We start from the raw sequence: 23,059 nt of genomic DNA, 5'->3' as shown, positions 1-23,059 counted from the left end.
AGACTCAGGGCAGAGGAAGGTCAGACAGCAGACCGACAGTCACAGCAGACCGACAGTCACGGCAGCCCTGACAAGAGTGTTCCTGGAAACCGAGCTCTTCTCCATAGCGAACAGAGCAGGCAGCAGAGACCATGAGGCCCCCCTCAGCCCCTTCCCACAGATGGCGCATCCCCTGGCAGAGGCTCCTGCTCATAGGTGAGGGGAGGACAACCTGGAGGAGGGTGGGAGGAGGGAGCACAGAGACTGGCTGGGGTCTCCTGGGGAGGACGGCGTTCTGAGAGGGACAGAGGGCTCCTGTCTGAATAGGAAAGAGGACATCAGAGAGGGACAGGAATCACACCAGAAAAATCACATTGAGCTTATGAATTGGAAAGGGGTGGGAAAGCCTCAAGTGTTTGATTTTCCTAGTTAGTCATCACTGGCCACTACATGTTTAAAAATCATAATAATTGCATCAGATGACACTTTAAATAAAAGCATAGCCAGGCACGGTGGAGCATGCCTGTAGTCCCAGCTACTCGGGAGGCTGAGGTGGGAGGATCGCTTGAGCCCAGGAGTTCTGGGCTGTAGTGCGCTATGCCTGTCAGGTGTCCGCACTAAGTTCAGCATCAATATGGTGACCTCCCGGGAGTGGGGGACCACCAGGTTGCCCAAGGAGGGGTGAACCGGCCCAGGTTGGAAACGGAGCAGGTCAGAACTCCTGTGCTGATCAGTAGTGGGATCGTGCCTGTGAATAGCCACTGCACTCTGGCCTGGGCAACAGAGATCCCGTCTCTTTAGAAAAAAAAAAAAGAAAGGAAAAAAGAAAAAAAGCTAATTCGGCCATGAAACACTGTCCTCATCCACCTACCACAGACACTGGCAAATAAACCCCAGGCTGTGGAGGGCTCTGGGAATGCTCACAAGCTCATCCACAGGAGTCTGCAGCCCATCCCAGGCATTGGGGTGCAACCAGGATCACACAACTCCCTGTCCTCACGGAGCTCACGCTCTCATGGGGAGGAAGGCAGACACGCAAAGAGATCTAGAATGTGAGGTCCGGTGCTGACAAGAGCCCTGGAGGGAACAGAGCAGGGAAAGGTCAGAAGGGGAAGACCCAGGGTCTCTAGAGGAGGTGTCAGGGAAGGGGTCTCCCAAGAATCCCCTGATGTGAGCAGGATCTGAAGGCGGTGGGGAGAGAACCGTTCAGAACCCTGAGGAAAAGGATTCCACACAGGGAAATGCCAAGGTCAGAGGTGCTAGGAAATGGGGGTCACACTGTTCACCTTGATCCAGTAGGACACACACACACACACACACACACACACACACACACACACACACATACCCTAAGGTGGAGGAGTGAAGAGACCTGCTCAGGACCCAGGGCCCCATCCTTCCATCACAATGCACAGGTCCTAATCTTGACTGATGCTCTCTCCTGTTTCCCAGCCTCACTTCTAACCTTCTGGAACCCGCCCACCAGTGCCCAGCTCACTATTGAATCCGTGCCATCCAATGCTGCAGAGGGGAAGGAGGTTCTTCTACTCACCCGCAATCTGTCCCAGGATACTGCTGGCTTCAACTGGTACAAAGGGGGAAGCGTGGACAGCACCCGTCGAATTATAGGATATGTAATAGCAACTCAACTAACTACCCGAGGGCCCGCATACAGCGGCCGAGAGACAATATACCCCAATGCCTCCCTGCTGATCCAGAATGTCACCCTGAGTGACACAGGATTCTACATGCTACAAGTCATAACGGCAAATCTTGTGAATACAGAAGCAGCAGGCCAGTTCCGTGTATACCGTGAGTATTTCCCCGTGATCTCTGGGTGTTGCGGTCAGTTCTGCTTCCCACACACGGGTTTCTCAGGGCTGGGCTGTGCCTGTGTCCCCCTCTGCATTACATCTTGTGTTGGGGTTTGGGCATTTAGTGCAGGACACACACAGGGGAGATGAACTTCCACAGATCAGAATACCCTTCCTGCCTCCAGACCCTGCAGACACTCACAGCAGAGGAAGGACAGTCTGATAGGGGGACTGAGCAGGGGGAAGTCCGTCTCAGTCAAGCACCCCATGGACCTGACCCTGAGAAGACCCTGGAGAACTGGGTCAGGGCTGCCTGAGGGGCCCCCTGGGATCGTCACAGAGAAGCTCAGCCCCAGGGCTCCTGACTCCAAGTGACACAGGGGAGCCTGCACCAGGGCTGTATTGTGGCCTTCTAGGCACGGTCAACTGGGAGCAAAGACCTGCCAGCTGTCTAAGGGCCATGGCTCCTGGAGCTGGATCCTGGATGCAAAGTCAGTTTCTAGCCAGAGCTGTCCCTGTTCCCTGTGTCTTATGTAGGCAAGGACAGAGCCTTGTCTGGCTTTACTCGAGAATCAATGTGAGAAGACAGACAGACAAGGTTACTAGGGCATGAGCCCACTGCCCTGAGGGACACAGGTGACTCCATGTGAAGTTCAGAGTCCCCAGGAGGAGGAACAGAGAGGAGAAGATGAGATGCTCCCAGCAGCCTCTTGTCCACCAGGGATCAGGCCCAGGGCCCTCTCTCTGGGAGGCAAATAAACATAAATGCTGTTCACTTGGGCAGCAGAACTGAGGTCAAGTAATTGAAAATATTTTGAGGTTAATTCACAAACAACCTCACAGCCAAATAGCACTTATCTTACTTACTGAAAGGAAATTGAGGGGCAAGGAGACAGTCACTAACAAGGGTCCACAGGCCATAGGTGGCAGATTAGAGACATGTGAGGCTTGTCTGCAGCCAGAGCCCCCTCCTCTCCTCCACCAGGGGTTTGGGGGTGCTGTTTGTTATGAGGCATCTGCAGACCCGTACTCATTGTGGGTTTGCTTCCTTTCGTCTTGGGCATCCACAGCGCAGAGAGGGAGATTCTGGTCTGGAGAGTGAGGAGTAAACAGAGAATTAGTCAGTTTTACTCTAAAACTAAATCACCTTAACTGACAAGGTCAATGCCGGGATTGTCCAGGCCTCTCCCTTAGATCCACAACCCCATCACTGCACTGAAATCCTATGTTTCTCAATGTGTCAGTGTCATTCCCATGGTGGGATAAAAGAAAGGACTTTGCTTTCCCTCCCCACTCACACTCTGCACCAACACAGGTCAAAGTGAGACACATGCTTGCTCAGTAGCTCTCTCATGAAGAAGTGAGTGAATGGATGGATGGGTGGATGAATGAATGAATGAATGACCCATACCCTCTATAAGACTGGATCCTGGATGCAGAATCCTAGGAGGTTCTGGCCACACCATTCCCTGTCCGTCAGGGGCTGAGATCCACGTTCCATTCCTCTGACCAACCCCCTGTCCCGAAAGTCACCCTATGTCATATGACTCTAGGGTTCCTTGGCCATGGGAGCGTTTTCAAGGCTCCCTAGTCTGGCTGGGACAGCCAAGGGACTCCTGGTCCCCGGGGTCTCTGAAGTCACTATACCCTGCACGGCTCACTGCCATGGGTGTTTCCGACTGTCTCCTGTTCCTCCGTGTTCCTCATCTTCCTCCGTCCTCATTCTAGCTAGGATGCTCATCCCTGAACATCCTCCTCCACTCAGGTCTTCCCCAGACACTCCTTTGATCAGGGATGGCTGTCCTGTTTCCTCCCATTCATGCTCTGGCCTGGCCCACCTCCAAAGCAATAGGAAAAGCACAGAAATCAGCCCAGAGCCGCCACCCCTGCCAGGCTCTATCAAAAGCCAATGTCAACAGGTCACACCAGGAGAATGAGCTTCCACTGTGTCCCTGCTCAGGGCTCTTTACCTCCATGAGAACAACACCTGGACCAGGCCACAGGACAGGGACGAGCGACTCCTCCATCTGCTCTCTACACTGACTCATGAGGGGGTCAGAGACAGAAGGACAGTTGGGCAGTCCCCAAAGCCCACATACTAATTGCACCCATTTCACTACCTACTCCATCTTCATCCCAGTGTGAGGCTCACGTCCTCCAGTGGATCCCGGGACCTCCCCCAGGTGAAGCTGGCCAGGCAGGTGCTGTCTGATGGGTTTGCTGCCCATTCCGCACACACCTGTGTCCCCATGATGATGCTACTGTCATAGGTGGGGTCCCTGGGACTGAGAAGTACACCAGTCACTGGTGTCTCCCTCAGACTCTGCCCAGTTATAAAAACTTAAACTCTAGTTGTGTTTTCTGAGGTTGAGAGGAGAGGAAGAGAGCATTTCACATGCCTGTTTTGGGCTCCTCCCCTATTTGCCTAACTCTGCACAGGAATTAGTGGCAGGGAGCACCTTCTAAATTTGCTAACATAACACAGACTGCTTCTGCTAATTTGGCATCATTCCTCTATTTATGCAACTGACACACCTAAGACTTCCTCTCTGACCGGTTCTGTCCTCCTGACAGGACTCACACCACTCTCTCTACTCAGGAAGCCACTGATTTCAAACCTTCTGCATTTTCCTTTGAGCATAATGTGATCCCACTGAACTCACTGCAGACCCAAACCTTAGTATATGATTAAGAAAAGTACTACTTCCGGCAATTGATCTTAGACCTTTAGGCCATTAGTAACCATTTCCACTTATGGAAAAAAATTTAATGTTTCCCCCAAATTTCTTTTCTTTTTCTTTTTTTAACTATGGTCAGAACATAACATGAGATCTAAAGTTCTGACATTTTTTTTTTTTTTTTTTTTTTTTTTGAGACAGAGTTTCCCTCTTGACCAGGCTGGAGTGCAATGGCACGATCTCAGCTCACCACAACCTCCAGTTCCCAGGTTCAAGCAATTCTCCTGCCTCAGCCTCCCAAGTAGCTGGGATTACAGTCATGTGCCACCATGCCCAGCTAATTTTATGTTTTTAGTAGAGATGGGGTTTCTCCATGTTGATCAGGCTGGTCTTGAACTCCTGACCTCAGGTGACCTACCCACCTTGGCCTCCCAAAGTGTTGGGATTATAGGCATGAGCCACCACGCTTGGCCACTCCTGAAACATTTTAAAAGGCAAATTATAGTATTACAGGTTGATTATCTCAAATCCAAAAATCCAAAATCTGCAATGCTCCAAAATGCTCCAAAATCCAACATTTCTTTGACCACTGACATGATGTTCAAAAGAAATGCTCACTGGAACACTTTGCATTTTGTATTTTCAGATTTGGGATGCTAAACTGCTAAGTATACAGCAAATATTCAAAAAAAAAAAAAAAAAAACATTCTGAAATCCAAAACACTTTTAGTCCTAAGCCTTATGCATAAGAGACACTCAATCTGTAATGAAATACAGGCACCAAGCTGAACAGCAGGTCTCTAGAACCTCTTCATTCTGCGTAACTGAAACTGCAGACCCCCGAACAACTCCCCAGCTCCCCACTCCCAGCCCCTGACAGACAACCACAGTTCTACTCTCTGGTTCCATGAGTGCAACTACTCTAGGGACCTCATGTAAGTGGAATCCTACAGTATCTGCCCTGTGAGTGGCTTTTTTCATTTTGCAGAATGTCCAATGGGAGAAGATGTTTGCAAAACTTCTTCTCAAAGTTCTGTCTTATAACTCAAACACACATGGTCTATAAAAGCCAGATTTCCAGCAGTTCATGCTCCCCTTTTTCCGCCAGTCAATTCTGCATTTGCAAACATCCACATGTATTTCTAGAAAGATCCACAGCGTCCTCATCTGCCCTCTGCAAGGGGAGAAGGGACATTAAAAATCAACGACAAAGAACATGGTTCTGCTGTTAAATCCAGGCAGCCCTGCCTGTCCCCTCACTCTTTTCTAGATCATTCCCAAAACTCTGCTCTATCTTTAGGGGTCACTGGCTCAAGTCAGTCATCATCCAATATCTCGGGAAACTGCCCCACCTTGTGCCTCCACTGCCTGATGACTGAACTGACCTCCAGGCTGGCCCCTGTGTCCCCTGGGTTATTTCTGCTGAAACATCCAATCCCAGGCCAGGCTGCGCAGTATCTACAGGGCTTAAGGACAATGGGAAGTCCCATCATTGCCCATTTCTAGGATGTCTTTACAAAGGGAAACCACGTAAAAAACACATCTAGGGTAACAAAGTAGGACCAAAGATGGAAGGGACCCAGCACCTGCACATTCCAGGTGAGGACCCCAAGGTGGGCCAGGGAGTCAGCTGGTCAGGGAGGGACCAGGAGAGGCACCAGGGGTGGTGACCCCCCCAGTCCTGTGTCTGTTCATAACCCAACGCTGCTGCTCAATTCACACTTGAGACCGTCTGTGCTTCTCCCACACAGAGCAGGCAGCCTCACTGTCTCTGAGCTCTCAGATCATCATGCATCTGTCTAATGACACACATACCAGCCATTGGCTTTCAAGGGCTCGGGTGGGCTGAGAGGTGGGAGATGTCGACTCTGACTGAAAGATGCCTGTGGAGGAATCACAGGTGCCACACAGGGCAATCTTGTCTCTGTTATCTGCACAGCGGAGCTGTCCAAGCCCTCCATCACCAGCAACAACTCCAATCCCGTGGAGAACAAGGATGCTGTGGCCTTAACCTGTGAACCTGAGACTCAGGACACAACCTACCTGTGGCGGGTAAATGGTCAGAGTCTCCTGGTCAGCCCCAGGCTGCAGCTGTCCAGTGACAACAGGACCCTCACTCTATTCAATATCACAAGAAACGACACAGGACCCTATGAATGTGAAACCCAGAATCCAGTGAGTGGGAAACACAGTGACCCAGCCACCCTGAATGTTCTCTGTGAGTATCTCTGTTCCTCTCTGGCCCAGGTTGCTAGCCCAAATCCACACAGATGGAGGCAGGCTCTCAGTCTCTCTCAGGTTCAAGCATGCAGACTCTCACCCCTGGACATCCAGGCTGTCTGTGACTCTCTGCCCCAGGAAAACCTGGGCAGACCAAGCCTTGACCAAGAATAGGAGGGGAGGAGCTGCCCCTGTCCTGGGAGGCTCAGGGTCCACAGCGTGAGACGGGAGAAACAGGTGAATGTCTCAGACTCAGGCTCAGGTGATACAAAAGGAGTTTGGTTGAGACATTAGGGTTGTGACTCAGCTCAGAGGGACACTGTGGTCCTTCCACAGAGCAGGAGCTTCCCCTTCCCTCTGATGACATCACTTGTGGCTTTATTCTCCTTGCTCCAGATGGCCCGGATGCCCCCACCATTTCCCCTCTAGACACATCTTACGGATCAGGGGAAAATCTGAACCTCTCCTGCCACGCAGCTTCTAACCCATCTGCAGAGTACTCTTGGCTTGTCAATGGAACATCACTCCAGATAAACACACAGGAGCTCTTGATCCGCAACATCACTGTGGATCACAGCGGATCCTATATGTGCTATGCCCAAAACTCAGCCACTGGCCTCAACAGCACCGCAGTCAAGATCATCACAGTCTCTGGTAAGTGGATCCATGGAACAGACATCATGTTTTGAGGTGGAGTCTATCTGCTTTTCAGAGAAGAGCCAGGAAGAAAGTTTCTATCCCAGCCTGTGTCCAATGGGCGCAAGTAAATCCCGAATTCTCTCCCAAATCTCCTCAATTTGTCTCTACACACTCTTCCCCTTGTTTTGATTTCTCACGGCTGACCCCGGGTCCAGCCTGGAATGTGGGGAGGAGGTTCCCTTACCCCCAGAGCCCTGTGTAGTGGAAGAAGCTTCACAGAGTGTAAAGGAGCAAGGTTCTCAAAGTCAAGTTGCCTCTCTCTGTCACCAAGATGTCTCCTGTCACCTCTTTGCATTCTTTCGCCCACTCCATGAGCTGCCCAGTGAGTGCCCACCACAGTGACCCAGTCACTCTGAATGTCCTCTGTGAGTATCTCTGTTCCTCTCTGGCCCAGGCTGCCAGCCCAAATCCACACGGCCAGAGGCAGGGTCTCTCAGTCTCTCAGGTTCAAGCACACACACCCTCACCCCTGGACATCCAGGCTGTCTGTGACTCAGATGAGGCTTTGAAACAAGCTCACGCTTTTCCCCCGAATGAGAGGAAGAAGCCCCTCGGATGAGGGAGGAGCAGCTCAGACTCTGCTCCCTGCTCTGCACCGGCTCCCCCAGTGACTGGCCTGCCCTGACTCCACCTGGGGTGGGACCTGGATGTATGGAGAAGGAGCCTGGGTGGCCTGTCCTGAATTTGGCTAAACGAAGCTGCCAATCAACATCGAAGCCTCCTTTGGTCCCAGTCAGGCTGCAGGAAAATGGAAAGAGAGGGAGCCTCAGGGCAGACTCCTGAGCTGTGCCCTGGCTCTGACGTCACCAGCTGTATGAGGCTGTGGGCACAGGGCCTGAGATACAGCACAGAGAACAGTGAGTGACACACACTTGGAGAAATCGGGAGACTCACCCACAGGGGCTCTGGCATGGTGGAGAAGAGGCAGTGTCAAAAGTTGTGTATTTACACAGAGGGTAACAGTACACATCTAACATAAGACTTACCATCTTCACCTTTCCACATGTGCAGTTCAGAGGTGTTAAATATATTTCCCTTGTTCTGCTACCATCACCACCGTCCACCCACAGAACTCTTTTCTTCCTCCAAAAATGAAACTCTGATTCCATCAAACTCCTGGGCAGAGCTGCCCCACCCCTGGCCCACAGTCTGACCGCTGACTTGTCACCTCTAGACTTGCTTGGCCTCCTGTGCTATTTCTGCTCAAACACCCATCCCCATCATCACCCATCTCTAGGATATCCTTAAATAGCAAAGCCTCAGAGAAAACACACCTTGGCTGGGTGGTGTAGGACGGTGCAGCTGGGAGAAACTCAGCTCCTTCAAATTCCAGGTGAGGACCCCAATGGGCCAGGCAGTCAGCCAGTCAGGGAAGGACCAGAAGTGCTGGGGGCTGTGACCCCCAGTCGTGTCTGCCCAGAACCCAACGCTGCTGCTCAATTCACACTTGGGAAAGTCTGTGCTTCTCCCACGCAGAGCAGGCGGCCTCATGGTCTCTGCGCCCTCAGATTATCATGCATCTGTCTTGTGACACACACACATGCCATGAGCTTTAAAGGCCTCAGTTGGGCTGAGAGGTGTGAGATGCCAACTCTTATTGAAAGGTGTCCATGGGGAGGAATCACAGGTGTCACACAGGGCAATCTTCTCTCTGTTTTCTGCACATCAGAGCTGCCCAAACCCTACATCACCAGCAACAACTCCAACCCCGTGGAGGACGAGGATGCTGTGGCCTTGACCTGTGAACCTGAGACTCAGAACGCAACCTACCTGTGGTGGGTAAATGGTCAGAGCCTCCCTGTCAGCCCCAGGCTGCAGCTGTCCCGTGACAACAGGACCCTCACTCTACTCAGCGTCACAAGGAATGACACAGGACCCTATGAGTGTGGAACCCAGAACCAATTGAGTGGCCCAGTCAGCCTGAATGTCCTCTGTGAGTACCTTCTGCTCCTCTGTGACTCAGACTGCCAGTACAAATCCACCCAGCCAGAGGCCAGGTCTCTCAGTCCCTCTCGGGTCGGAGGACAGAGACAGTTGCCCCTGGACACCCAGGCTGGCCCTCTCCAGTAAATCCATGCAGGGAAGTCCTGACCAAGAATAGGAGGGGAAGGGCTGCTTCAAGTCCACAGCCTGTGATGGGAGAAACAGAGAATGTCTCAGACTCTGACTAAGTGGACACATGGGGGTTTTGCAGGGACTTCAGGATTGTGACTTGGCTCAGAGGAACACTGTGGCCCTTCCACAGATCAGGACCTTCCCCTTCCCTCTGATGACATTCACCTGTGTATTCTCTTTGCTGCAGATGGCCCGGATACTCCCATCATTTCCCCCTCATACACCCATTACCAACCAGGGGTAAACCTCAACCTCTCCTGCCATGCAGCCTCTAACCCACCTGCACAGTATGCTTGGCTGATTAATGGGAGCCTCCAGCAAAACGCGGGAGAGCTCTTTGTCTCCAACATCACTGAGAAGAACAGTGGACTCTATACCTGCCATGCCAATAACTCGGCCACAGGCCGCAACAGGACCACAGTGAAGGCAATCACAGTCTCTGGTAAGTGGATCCCAGGACGATGAGCAGTACATTCTGGAGTAGAATCTGTCTGGTTTTCAGAGAAGAACCAGGAAGAAATGTTCTTTCCCAGTGTGCAGCCCATGGGCATGAGCAAATCCCACATTCAATCCTGAGCCCTCCCAATTTGCCTCTACAGACCCTCTTCCTCCTGTTATTCTGATTTCTCATGGCTGACCCTGGGTCCAGCTTGAGAAATGTGGGGAGGGCTTCATCAGCCCCGAGCCCCATGGAGTGGAAGGGGCTGATGAATCCCACTCCATAGGGCTCGGCTCCAGATGGCCCGGACACCCCCATCATTTCCCCTCCAGACTCATCTTACTGTTCAGGAGCAAACCTTTCTTCACAGAGGGGGAAGGACAAAGGGTCTCAAGGTCAACTTGCTCCTCTCTGTCACCAGCATGTCCCTTTCTGACATCGCTTTGTGTTCTTTTACCTACTCCATGAGCTACAAGGAACATCTGAGGCTTTGAAACAAGCTCATACTTTTCCCCCAAATGAGAGGAGGAAGCCCCTTGGATGAGGGAGGGGCAGCTGAGACTCTGCTCCCAGCTCTGCTCTGGGCTCCCCTGGTGACTGGCCCTGCCCTGCCTCTACCTGGAGTGGGACCCAGGCATGTGGAGAAGGTGCTCAGGTGGCCTGTCCTGAATCTGGCTAAGTCAAGCTGCCAGTTGAAGCCAAGCCTTTCCAGGGTCAGGCTGCAGGGAAATAAGCAGAGAGGGACCCTTGAGGCAGACTCCTGAGCTGTGTCCTGGCTCTGATGTCAGTGGCTGTATGAGGCTGTGGGCACAGCACATGGGACACAGCAGAGAACAGTGAGTGACATACAGTTGGAGACGTACAGAGATTCATCCACAGGGACCCTGCGTGGCCGGGAAAGGGCAGTGCCAAAAAGTGTGTATTTATAGAGAGGGTGAGACTACCAGCCACTGCACGCATCTAACATAAGATACCATCTTAACCTTTCCATGTGTGCAGCTCGGCAGTACTAAATATATTCCCACTGTCCTACTACCACAGAACTCTTTTTTCTTTTCTTTTTTGTGGAGACAGAGTCTCGCTCTCTTGCCCAGGCTGGCGTGCAGTGGCTCAATCTCAGCTCACTTAAACCTCCGCCTCCTGGGTTCATGCAATTCTCTTGCCTCAGCCTCCCAAGTAGCTGGGATCACAGGCACACGCTGCCATGCCCCCACTAATTTTTTGTATTTTTTTTAGGAGGGACAGGGTTTTACCGTGTTGCCCAGGCTGGCCACAAACTCCCAAGCTCAGGCAATCTGCCCGCCTCGGCCCCCTAAAGTGCTAGAATTACAGGCGTGAGCCACCTCCCCCGGCCAACAGAACTCTTTTCTCCTTCCCAAAATGAAATTCTGTTTCCATCAAAATCTTGGGTAGAGCTGCCTCACCTGTAGCCCACAGCCTGACCCCTGAACCCACGTCCAGACTTGCTCCTGGTCTCCTCTGCTGTTCCTGCTGAAACACCCTCCCCATCGTTACCTATCTCCAGGATAGCCTTGAAAAAAAGGCTCAGAGAAAACACCTCAGCTGGGTGGTATGGGGCTGTGCAGATGAATTGGATTCAGCACCCACAAGTCCCCAGGTGGGCCAGGCCGTCAGCCATCAGGGAAGGACCAGGAGAGGTGCTGGGGGCTGTGACTCCCAGGCCTGTGTCTGTCCACAACTGGATGCTGCCATCCAATCCACACTTGACAAAGTCTGTGCTTCTCCCACACAGAGCAGGCAGCCTCATGGTCTCTGTGGAGGAATCACAGGTACCACACAGGGCAATCTTCTCTCTGTTATCTGCACAGTGGAGCTGCCCAAGCCCTACATCACCAGCAACAACTCCAACCCTGTGGAGAACAAGGATGCTGTGGCCTTAACCTGTGCACCTGAGACTCATGAATCTACCTACCTGTGGTGGGTAAATGGTCAGAGCCTCCTGGTCAGTCCCGGGCTGCAGCTGTCCAGTGACAACAGGACCCTCACTCTACTGACTGTCACAAGGAATGACACAGGACCCTATCAGTGTGGAATCCAGAACCCAGTGAGTGCAAACCACAGTGATCCAGTCACTCTGGATGTCTTCTGTGAGTATCTTCTGCTCTGTGGCCCTGGCTGACAGCCCAAATCCACCCAGCCAGAGGCCAGGCCTCTCAGTCCCCCTCAAATCCAAAGATGCAGATCCCCACCCCTGTACACCCAGGCTGGTCCTAACTTCCTGCCCCAGGAAAACTTGGGCGGGCTCAGCCTGGACCAAGAATAGGAGGGGAGGGGCTGATTCTGCCCTGGGAGGCTCAGGGTCCAACAGCCCGTGATGGGAGAAACAGGTGAATGTCTCAGACCCAGACTCATTGGACATGAGGGTTATGGTTTGGACTTTTTAACACAGGATTGGGACAAGACTCAGAGGGACACTGTGGTCCTTCTACAATCAGGAGCTTCCCCTTTCCTCTGATGACGTCACCTGTGGCTTTGTTCTCTTTGCTCCAGATGGCCCGGACACCCCCACCATTTCCCCTCCAGACGCATCTTACCGTTTAGGAGCTAACCTCAACCTCTCCTGCCACTCGGCATCTAACCCACCCCCGACGTATTCTTGGTATATCAATGGGACGTCGAAGTCAAACACACAAGTGCTCTTCATTGCCCAAATCACTTCAGATCATAACGGTGCCTACGCCTGTCGTGTCTCTAACTCAGCGACTGGCCGCAATAATTCCACAGTCAAGAACATCACAGTCTCCGGTAAGGGGCTCTCCGGAGCATCAGCATCATGCTTTGGGGTGGAGTCTGGCTGGGTCTCAAAAAAGAGCCAAGAATTGGGCACAAGCAAACCCCAAATCCTATCCTGAGCCCTCTCACTCCATCTCGGTAGATTCTCTCCACCCCTTGCTTCTCTAATACCTCATGGCTGACCTTGGGTCCAGCCCGGAAAGTGGGGACAGGGCTCTCTAAGCCCCAACAGGCCCCCTATAGTGAAAGGGGCTTCATAGTGCAGGAGAAACTATGTTGTGCAGAAACCCTTCTGTCACCTCTTCGTGTTGTTTTACCTACTCAATGAGCTACAAGGAATAAGGAGGCTTTGAAACAAGCTTACGCTTTTTCCCCAAACGAGAGGAGGAAGCCCCTTGTTTGAGGGAGGAGCAGCTCAGACTCTGCTCCCTGCTCGGCACCAGCTCCCCCAGTGACTGGTTCTGCCCTGACTCCACTTGGGGTGGGACTGGGGCATGTAGAGAAGGTGTCCAGGTGGCCTGTTCTGAGTTTGGCTAAATCGAGCTGCCATTCCACAGCAGAGCCTCCCCCAGGTAAGGTTTCAGGGAAATGGGAAGAGAGGGAGCCTCGGACAGACTCCTGAGCTGTGTCCTGGCCCTGAAGTCACTGGCTGTATGAGGCTGTGGGCACAGCACATAGGACACAGCATGGAGGACAGCGAGAGACACATACTTGGAGAAATGGGGAGATTCGGCCGTGGTGGCTCTGCATGGGATGCAGTTCCAAAAAGTGTGGATTTATAGAGAGGGTAAGACTACCGGCCACTGTATCTATCTGTCATAAAACTTCACATTAACCACTTCTAAGTGTACAGTTCAGTGACACAGCATAAATATAAATCAAGTATATTGCCGGGCGTGATGGCTCACGCCTGTAATCCCAGCACTTTGGCAGGCTGAGACGGATGGATAACCTGAGGTCAGGAGTTTGAGACCAGCCTGATCAACATGGTGAAACCCTGTCTCTACTAAAAGCACAAAATAAAAATAATTAATTAGGCATGGTGGTGGGCATCTGTAATCCCAGCTACTCAGGAGGCTAAGGCAGGAGAATCACTTGAACTTGGGAGGCGGAGGTTGCAGTAACCTGAGATGGCACCACTGCACTTCAGCCTGGGTGACAACTGAGACTCCGTCTCAAAAAAGAAAAAAAAGAAAAAGAAGTCAAGTATATTTATACTCTTGTGTAACCATCACACTATTCATTTGCAGAACTTTTTCATCTTACCATACTAAGCCTCTGTACCCAATAATTTACAGTAACTCTCATTCCTTCTCCCCCTAACTCCTGGGAACTTCCATTCTACATTCTGACTCCAGGTAGTCAACTATTCTAATCATCTTATATAAATGGAATTACGTCACGCTTGTCCCTTTGTGTCTGGCTTATTTCACTCGCAGAATGTCTTCAAGAGTCATCCATTTTGCACCATGTATCACAATCTTATTCCTTGTTAAGATGGAATAACATCCCATTGTATAGACAGACCTCAGTTTCCTCTCCATTTATCTTTCAATGGACTTTTCAGTTGTTTCCACTCTTTGGCTCTTGTGAGGAACGCTGCTGTGAACATCAGTGTACAAATACCTGTTCAAATTGCTGCCTTCGATTCTTTTGGGTGTACGTCCAGAAAAAGGAATTGGTGGATCAAATGTTAATTCTTTAATTTTTTGAGGAACCAGCATACCATTTTCCACAGTAGCCAATATTTCGCATTTCTATCAGCATTGCACTAGAGTTCCCATTTTTCCTCCTTGGAAACACGTATTACTCTGTGTTCTTTCTTTATCAAAGCCATCCTAATGTGTGTAGGGTGGAGTATCCCTGTGGTTTTGATTTGCATATCCCTAAGTCTTCATGGTATTCAGCATCTTTGCATATGCTTGTCGGCGATTTGTGTATCTTTCATGGAGAAATCTCTCTTTCAGTCCTTTGTCCATTCTTTTAATTGGGTTTTTGGATTTTTGTGGTTGTTGATTTATAGTAGTTCTTCATATATTTTGGAAATTAATCCCCTATCATATATATGATTTGCAAATATTTTTCCCATTTCATAGGTTGTGTTTTCACTTTCTCAAGAACGTTCTTTGATATATAAAAGTCTTCAGTTTTCATGAAGTCTAACTTATCCGTTTTTTCTTTTGTTGCCCATGCTTTTGTTGTTATACGCAAGAAATCACTATGAAATTCAATGTCATAAAACTTTTTTTTTTTTTTTTTGAGTCAGAGTCTCACTTTGTCACCAGGCACCAGGCTGGAATGCAGTGGCACAATCTTGGCTCACTGCAACCTCCGCCTCCCGGGTTCAAGCAATTCTCCTGCCTCAGCCTCCCGAGTAGTTGGGACTACAGGCACATGCCACTACGCCCCGCTAATTTTTGTATTTTTAGTAGAGATGTGGTTTCACCATGTTGGCCAGGATGGACTCGATCTCTTGACCTCGTGATCTGCCCACCTCAGCCTCCCAAAGTGCTGGGATTACAGGCTTGAGCCACCGTGCCCGGCCAAAACTTTTTTCCCTCGTTTTCTTCTCAGAGTTTTATACTTTTCACTCTTGTGTTTAAGTTTCTGATCCATTTTAGGTTAATTTTCATATACAGTGTCAGGTAAAGATTCAACTGGTTCTTATGCATAGACATCCAGCTTTCTCCCCATATCATTTGTTGAAAAGACTGTCCTTTCCCCTCTAAATGGTCTTGGCACTCTTATCAAAAAGCATTTGGCCATATATTCAAGCATCTCTTTCTGGGCTCTCTATTCTATGTCATGGGCTTCAGTATCTTCCTTTAGGCCAGGACCACCCTGTATATCGATTACTGTGGCCTTACAGTAAATGCTGAAGTCAGGAAGTGTGAGTCCTCCAGCTTCATTCTTTATTTTCCAGGTGGTTTGGCTATTTACCGTCCTGAGATGCCATATGAATTTTAGGATAGGTTTTCTATTTCTGCAAAAACTGTCACTGGGACTCTGGTAGGAATTGCACTGAACCTGCAGCTCAGTGTGGCTAGTGCTGTCCTCCTAGCAACTGTCTTCCCATCCATGAAAACAAAATGTCTTTCCATTTATCCGTGTCATCTTTAATTTCTTTCAGCAATGTTTTACAGTTTTCTAGGTACAGTCTTTCACCTCCTATTAAACTTATTTCTAAATATTTTATACTTTTTTATGTTAATGCGAATTGGGAATTTTTTCCTAATTTCTTTTAGATTGTTCGTTGTTAACATGTAGAAACACAACGGATGTTTGCGTGTTGATTTTGTATCCTACAACGTTCCTGAACTTATTTATTGATTCAAACAGATTGTTTTAAATCTTTAGGGTTTTCTACATATAAGTTCACGATATCTGAGAACAGAGATCATTTTACTTCTTCTTTCCAATTTGGATGTCTTCTTTTTTCTTTCCAGTTTGTCTGGCTAGGGCTTCTAATACCATGCTGAGTAAATGTGGCAAAAGCAGGCATCTCTGTCCTGGTCTTACAGGGAAAGCATTCAGTCTTTCTCTGTTGAGTATCATGTTAGTTTTGGGCTTTTCACATGTTGCCTTTATTATATTAAGGTGGTTTCCTTCCATTCATAGAATATTTTTATTATGAAAGAACATTCTATTTTGTCAGATGCTTTTATTGGTTCTATCTAATTATCAATCTGTTTAAAGTTTCCAAAACTTTGTCCATTTCATCTAGGTTATTCAACAATTTGTTGGCATACAATCATTCATAGCACTCTTGTAATCTTTAATATTTCTGTAGAATTGGTAGAATTGGTAGCAATGTCTCCATTTTCTTTTCCTTTTTTTTTAATAGATAGGATCTCACTCTGCAGCCCAGTCCAAGCTAGAGTGCAGTGGTGCCATCATATAGCTTACTGCAGCCTCAACCTCCCAGGCTTAAGTGATCCTCCTCCCTCAGCCTCTTGAGAAGCTGGGAATGCAGACAGGTGCCATCACGCCTGGATCGTTTTTTAAAGAAATTTTGTAGAGACTGTGTCTCCCTATGTTGCCTAGGCTGGTCTCGACCTCCTGACCTCAAGCAATCCTCCTACTTGAGTCTCCCAAGGTACTGGGATTAAAGGTGTGAGCCACCGTACTTCCATTTTCATTTCTGATTTTAGTAATTTGAATATGCTCTTATTCTTAGTCAATCTAGTAAATGACTGTCGATTTTGTTGATCTTTTCTGAAGAACCAACTTTTGGTTTCATTGATTCCTTCTCTTGTTTTTCTATTTTCCATTTTATTTATTTAAACTCTCATCCTTATTATTTCCTTCACGCACTATCTGTGGTTTGAGGTTGTTTTTTTTCTATATCCTGAAGTGGTAAAACTAGGTTGTTGATTTGAGGTCTCTATTTTTAATGTATTTATCATTTTAAATTTCTCACACAACATTCTTAACTTCTCTGAGCCTTCAACTCTTCAACTGAAAATCGTAATAATTCTCATCACCAGGAAACGAAGGGAATGGAATTGCAATGAGAGTGCCTGTTTCATAGCATTGGTTTAAAGATTTAATGTAATATTTGATTAAGCCTTCAGCAAAATGCTACGCACAGAGGAAAACTTCACAAATGTTAGCTGCTGTTATTACTACTGTTATCATTAGGTTGAAGTCAGGCAGTCCTAGAGTCGTATCCTAGATCTATTTCTCACTAATCATACAACTTTGGGTAAGTTTTTTCACCACTCTAAGCCTCTGTCATTTCATCTGTAAAATGGAAATCATGTCTACCCAACAGGGTTATTGTATGGATCAAATGAGATACCAGAAAAGCATGTACAGTAGCTAACACAGCATTAACCGTCAGCCCGAGTTGACTGGTGACAGCTAAGCCCCAAATGAAAACCCACCAGGACATGGTTACTGGCTAAAAATGGGAGAGAGAAAAAAAGTTAAGTGCAAAGAATCAAGCCTGGTATGTTAGTTTTTATCCACTGAGATGCAGCCAAGATGTGGTTAGAGGTGCAAGATAATTATTGGGGAAAACAACCCCGAGGAAAAGCAGAGCAGGAGTGGGAGGAGTCTGCGCCCACAGACCATGATGCAGATCTGATTCCTGAGAAGGAGAAACAGGAGAGAGTTTCAGATCGTGAGGCGGTTCTCAGGGTTCCCACAAGGCTGATGGGGAGTCCTCACCCATAAGAGAGAAGCAGAGTCTCCCAGAACTGAGATTTCATTCCCCTGCTGGGAGCCCGTGAGAAGTGAGTTCTGTGTACAAAGGGCTTGGTAAACACGGAAGGCTCCAGCCTGGGCCTTCTGTCAATCAAGTCCCAGTCATAGAGACCCCACAGACTCATATTTATGTCTCCCTCCACTGAGACACTGAGAAAAAGATGGAACCATGAAAAGATAGAAAGTTCTAATGAGACACAGAACAGCAATCGGTCTTTCTAAAATTTCAAAGCCTTCAGAAATAGCTGAGTGCAGACAGGCCAGGATGGAATTGACAGAAGACCGATCGCCAACTAGAAACACAGTGAGAGAGAAAACATGTGAACCTTCCTGCAAAACGAACGCATTCCTTGAAGGAACAAGTAGAGACTACTTCATGCTGAGAGCTGGTACCTGGGGCACCCCACTGTAAAATCACATCCCCTTCACTCCTTCTCTCTCTCTCTCTCTCTTTTTTTTTTCCAGTACCAGACAGTCCTGTTGTCTCAGCTGGGACCACTGCCAGCATCATGACTGGAGTGCTGGCTGGGGTGGCTCTGATAGCAGCCCTGGTGTAGTTTCTGCATTTCAGGAGGACTGGTAGGTATGGTGGCCTTCCCTCTTGTTCTGTTTCCTGCAGAGCTGACCACCATGCTCGGGAGAGGGAAAGGACTTCTTCACCTGCGTCTGGGCCTGGATCTCCCCCTCCTGCCCCTAAACTCCTGCTTCTCACACGAATTCCTGCATGTCTCTTCCTCCCTACTCTTCATGCTCCTTGTACCTCACTGTCTATCCCTTTTTAATGCCTCTCACTTGGGTCATTTTCACCATTTCCACAAACCTCAACAGCTGCTCAAAGTCCTGTTTGACCCCTTGCTGCCAGTGTCTGAAATCTTCCTTGCATATGACTGCCTCATTATCTTCCTAAAATCTAGTTCACTCACACACTCAAGAAGCTACAGGGGCTACTGCGGTCTATCAGATAAGTTCAAATTTCTTCTCTTTATGAATCCTTCTCACTTCCTTTACCACCAGTCCCTTGTATAATTCTGTCATCCTAATTAGATCTGTCTCCCTGCACTTCCCTGCCTCTCTACCCTCTATGTACATAAAATTCTTAGTTTCAACGTTACACCTAAAAGCATGTCAAACAGGGCAATCTCCCTCCACCATCTGCACTGTGGATTTACCCACACTCTTCCTCACAAGCAGTTTCTGTCCTCATGGAGAACAAAGGCTGTAGCATTAACAGATGAATCTCAAGCTCAGCACACAGCCTACCTGTGGCTGAGAACCTTTTCCTGTTGACCAATTTATGTGTTCATAAGAGATACAGAAATGGGCCAGGTACAGTGGCTCAAGCCTGTAATCCCAGCACTTTGGGAGGCCGAGGTGGGTGGATCACGAGGTCAAGAGATCGAGACCATCCTGGTCAACATGGTGAAACCCCGTCTCTACTAAAATACAAAAAAAATTAGCTGGGCGTGGTGGCGTGTGCCTGTAATCCCAGCTACTCAGGAGGCTGAGGCAGGAAAATTGCCTGAACCCAGGAGGCGGAGGTTGCGGTGAGCTGAGATCGTGCTATTGCATTCCAGCTTGGGTAACAAGAGCGAAACTCCGTCTCAAAAAAAAGAGAGAGAGATACAGAAATGAAGAAGGCAAGGTCCTTCCCTTAGGAAACACAAGTTCTATGACAGGAGACAAAACCTGAAAAATCATCATAATTATAAAATGGATGCTTAAGCCCCACCCATAAATTCTCATCTACTGGTCTGGAGTGGAACCCCTTGGTAATTTTTAAGCGTCCCCAGATACTACTAATGTGTAGCCAGGATGGAGAATCCCTGTTCTAATATGAGGACTTAGGGCTGAACCCACGATTTTCAGCGAGGGGTATTAGAAGTGCGTATGGAGATACCTATACTTTGTTGGCCCTGTTCATTAATGGGCTCACCCAATAACTCAGTAATCTAGTTGAGAAACAGAAGCTAAATGGAAAGGCCACCTTATTTGATACGTTAAATTATATGGGAAGCAAATGATAAGTGATGCTAAATCTCTAAGTTACATTTATGGGTATGTTATTGATGTAAGTATTCCAAAGATTATGTAAGAAATTCTAGAAAGCTAATAGGGCATCAGCCATAATGCCATATGCCACAGAAGTAACTAAATTTCTGTGTAAGTTATGTTCTTATTATAATAAACTCTCATCAGATTTTTAACCATGCTCATTTTAAATCTTTTTCATTCACAGACGGTTGTGATTCTTCCTTAAAGCATTTGCAACCAGCTACAGTCTAAAATTGCTTCTTTGTCAGGGATATTTATAGAAAAGACTCTGGCCTGTACTCTGGAATACAAGTTTCTGATAACATAGAGATCATATCATTGGACTGTCTGAGAATTTCCAAAACTTTAATGAACAAATTGATAGCTTCATGAAACTGTCTACCAAGATTAAGCAGAGAAAATAATTGATTTCACAGGACTAAATGAACTAATGAGGACAATATTTTTATGATTTTTTATTTAAAATTTTGCTGATTCTTTAAATGTCTTGTTTCCCATATTTCAGGAAAGTTTTTTTAAGTTATCCATAGCTTACAGCAATTTGATAAAATATATTTTCGTGAACAAAAATGGAGACATTTACATTTCCTCCCTACGTGACTGCGCCAGACTTGGGAAACTCTTTATGACTGTTTCTATTGTATGGTGATATAATTATTGCACAAGTTCAATAAAAATCTGATTTTTTATAACAGAATACATTTGAAAACATTGGTTATATTACCATTCTATTGACTAGAATGTCATACTTGAAGATATACAGAGAATAAACCCCTAAATACCACAGAAAAAGTCTGGAGTCAGCCTTAGTTCGGCTTCCTAGCGTCAAGAGGTTTCTAAGTTTAATCTGAGATTCCTTATAAAAACTTCCAGCAAACTGAACCTTTAAAAAGTCTACATGGTCCGTCTCCACTGTTGCTGCAGTTATATGAAAAGAATGAGGCCAAGTTTGATGAGACTAAACTTATTTTGAAAACAAATTTGCCTTATTGGGATTATCTTTGGTAGAGAGAGAGATGCCTATGGAGAGAAATTATATTGAAAAGAAAAGCTATAGTGTACCCGTTATGAGACTGTCGCTTTGCACATTGTTACTGAGTTTCTATTATCCACCTGTAGACTAGAGTGGATCCTGAATTCTTCCAGGGTCTTCAATCCCATTTTCTCCCATGCAATCACTAAGAACAAAATCTGCTCTGTTCCTGAAGCTCAATAAGCTAGAGATGGACAACTCAACGTAAATTTCATGGGAAAACACTCGTGCCTAAGGTGTGGGCCACTCAGAGTTCACCAATGTGTTCAACACCATAACTACAGACACTGAAACTGCAAACCAGGATGAGAAGTTGACAACTTCGTACTGTGGACAGCTTTTCCCAAGACATCAGAACAAGACTTCCCATCATGATGAGGCTCCTACCCTGCTTAACTTGTCTTTGCTCGTGCATGCCTCTTTCCCTTGGCAGGATAATACTGCAATTAGAATTTCATAGGAAGTAGCTTCTTAAGGCAGCTTAAGAGAATGTCAGATCTATCATGCCACCCCCAAATTTTTACATAAGAGATCCTTTAGTCCACTCAGTGGCTGCCATTAACAGCATCTTTAACACAACTCTTTGTTCAAATGTACCGTGGTCCCTTTTAGAGCTACACTTTTAGACTCACTTGTTCTCACTCCCTGCTTTAATGTAACCCAGCCATGAGATGCTAGATAATGGGATTACTTCCTACTAGCTGAACAGGAAGGAGGAGCCTGTGCTGTTTCTGATGCTTTCTATGGAACATAGATAAATACAGAGACTCAGTTGCAGAAATTAACAAACGTGCGGCTTGGTTAAAATGGGTAGACTCCTCCGGCTCATTCTTTGATCTATTCCACTTTAGTTGGTTTGCATCTTTCTAAGGTGCACACCCCAAACTCTTGGTGTTATCCTCCTGATAGTCATGCTAGTAGTCTCCCTGGTGTGCCGTATTCTCTAAAAGCTTTCAACGTTTCCATGCAGCTATCCCTCAAATGTCAAATGGTGTCACTTTGGCTGGAATGACAAGACTCAAAGGAACGTGGGATCAGGAGGACATCATGACCTATGAATGATGGAAGCCCAAAATGATGGTAGCTGAGAATAATATCAGTGCTTTAAGTTTTGGTCACACTCTCACCTAAATGAGAGCATAGAGACTCCAGAATAGTGCCACTGATGCTAAATGTTATGTACTCCAACTGAAATTTTAAGAAAGCAGATAGATCCCAAAACAGACCAATTTAAAAAAAAAAAAAAAGAGGAGATTCCAATCTACTTGAGTTAACGTAAGAAGGAAGTCCCCTTTGCTTTCATTTTTATAAAAAAGTAACCTGAATTAACCTGATGCTAACCAATCTATTTATTTCCATTGCTCTTTTTTCTTCTTCAAATTTGACAAACTCACTGCTCTCTTATTATATTGCTCAGGGGGAGCTATCACTGTATTTTTAAAGGGGAAGATGCCTTAAATTATAAATCCCAAATAAAAGCCAATTTGATGTATGACTGAATGTGTTGTAACTTTGTTTTATGATGCACATTCACAGCCAGTGATGGCCAGTGGAGTCGCTCAGACTTCCTCATTCTCACCCTGACCCTCCTGCCTTCCTCTTTCACTTACAATGACCTTTCTGAATACACTGAGCCCACCCAGATTATCCAGAATAACCTCCCATCTCAAGATTCTCGTAAGGTCATCTTATCTGCAAAGTCTTTTTGCAAAATAAAGTTAACATGCACTGGCTCCAGGGATTAGGATGTGGATATATTTTTAACTTCTTTATTTGGTTCTTTAATTTTTTTAAATTATATTTTAAGTTCTGGGGTACATATGCAGAACGTGCAGGTTTGTTACATAGCTATACACGTGCCATGCTACATCTATCCCCCCGTCATCTACATTAGGTATTTCTCCTAATGCTATCCCTCACCAATCCCCCCACCCCCTGATATCCCTCCACTAGCCCCCCACCTCCCAACAGGCCCCAGTGTATGATGTTCCCCTCCCTGTGTCCATATGTTCTCACTGTTCAACTCCCACTTATGAGTGAGAACATGTGGTGTTTGATTTTCGTTCTT

The 23,059-nt window shown here is 47.4% G+C and overlaps 1 protein-coding gene across 2 annotated transcripts; it reads left to right on the top strand.

Moving 5' to 3' along the window:
* CEACAM5 (CEA cell adhesion molecule 5) lies at nt 1-22,483 on the top strand. 2 transcript variants are annotated; one of them, XM_010331062.3, is made up of 10 exons: nt 1-195; nt 1,432-1,791; nt 6,411-6,689; nt 7,088-7,345; nt 9,060-9,323; nt 9,693-9,947; nt 11,774-12,052; nt 12,456-12,710; nt 18,372-18,485; nt 20,143-22,483. In XM_010331062.3, exons 1-9 carry the CDS (start codon nt 132-134, stop codon nt 18,461-18,463), a joined length of 2,106 nt encoding a protein of 701 aa, XP_010329364.3. In that variant the 5' UTR covers nt 1-131; the 3' UTR covers nt 18,464-18,485; nt 20,143-22,483. The 2 variants fall into 2 exon arrangements, with proteins under 2 accessions (XP_010329364.3, XP_074241717.1); XM_074385616.1 differs by having other exon boundaries at nt 18,372-18,489.
* Nucleotides 22,484-23,059: the final 576 nt, after the last annotated feature.

The sequence above is a fragment of the Saimiri boliviensis genome, chromosome 14 (assembly GCF_048565385.1).
Source record: "Saimiri boliviensis isolate mSaiBol1 chromosome 14, mSaiBol1.pri, whole genome shotgun sequence".
Taxonomy (NCBI): domain Eukaryota; kingdom Metazoa; phylum Chordata; class Mammalia; order Primates; family Cebidae; genus Saimiri; species Saimiri boliviensis.
Note: the sequence above shows the minus strand (reverse complement) of the source record. Positions and strands in the feature narration are given on the sequence as shown.

Coding starts and splice junctions, on each gene's coding strand:
- CEACAM5 (XM_010331062.3), top strand. CDS start 132: ATGAGGCCCCCCTCAGCCCCTTCCCACAGATGGCGCATCCCCTGGCAG. Junction 1,792..6,410: donor AGGCCAGTTCCGTGTATACC/GTGAGTATTTCC, acceptor TTATCTGCACAG/CGGAGCTGTCCAAGCCCTCC. Junction 6,690..7,087: donor AGCCACCCTGAATGTTCTCT/GTGAGTATCTCT, acceptor TCCTTGCTCCAG/ATGGCCCGGATGCCCCCACC.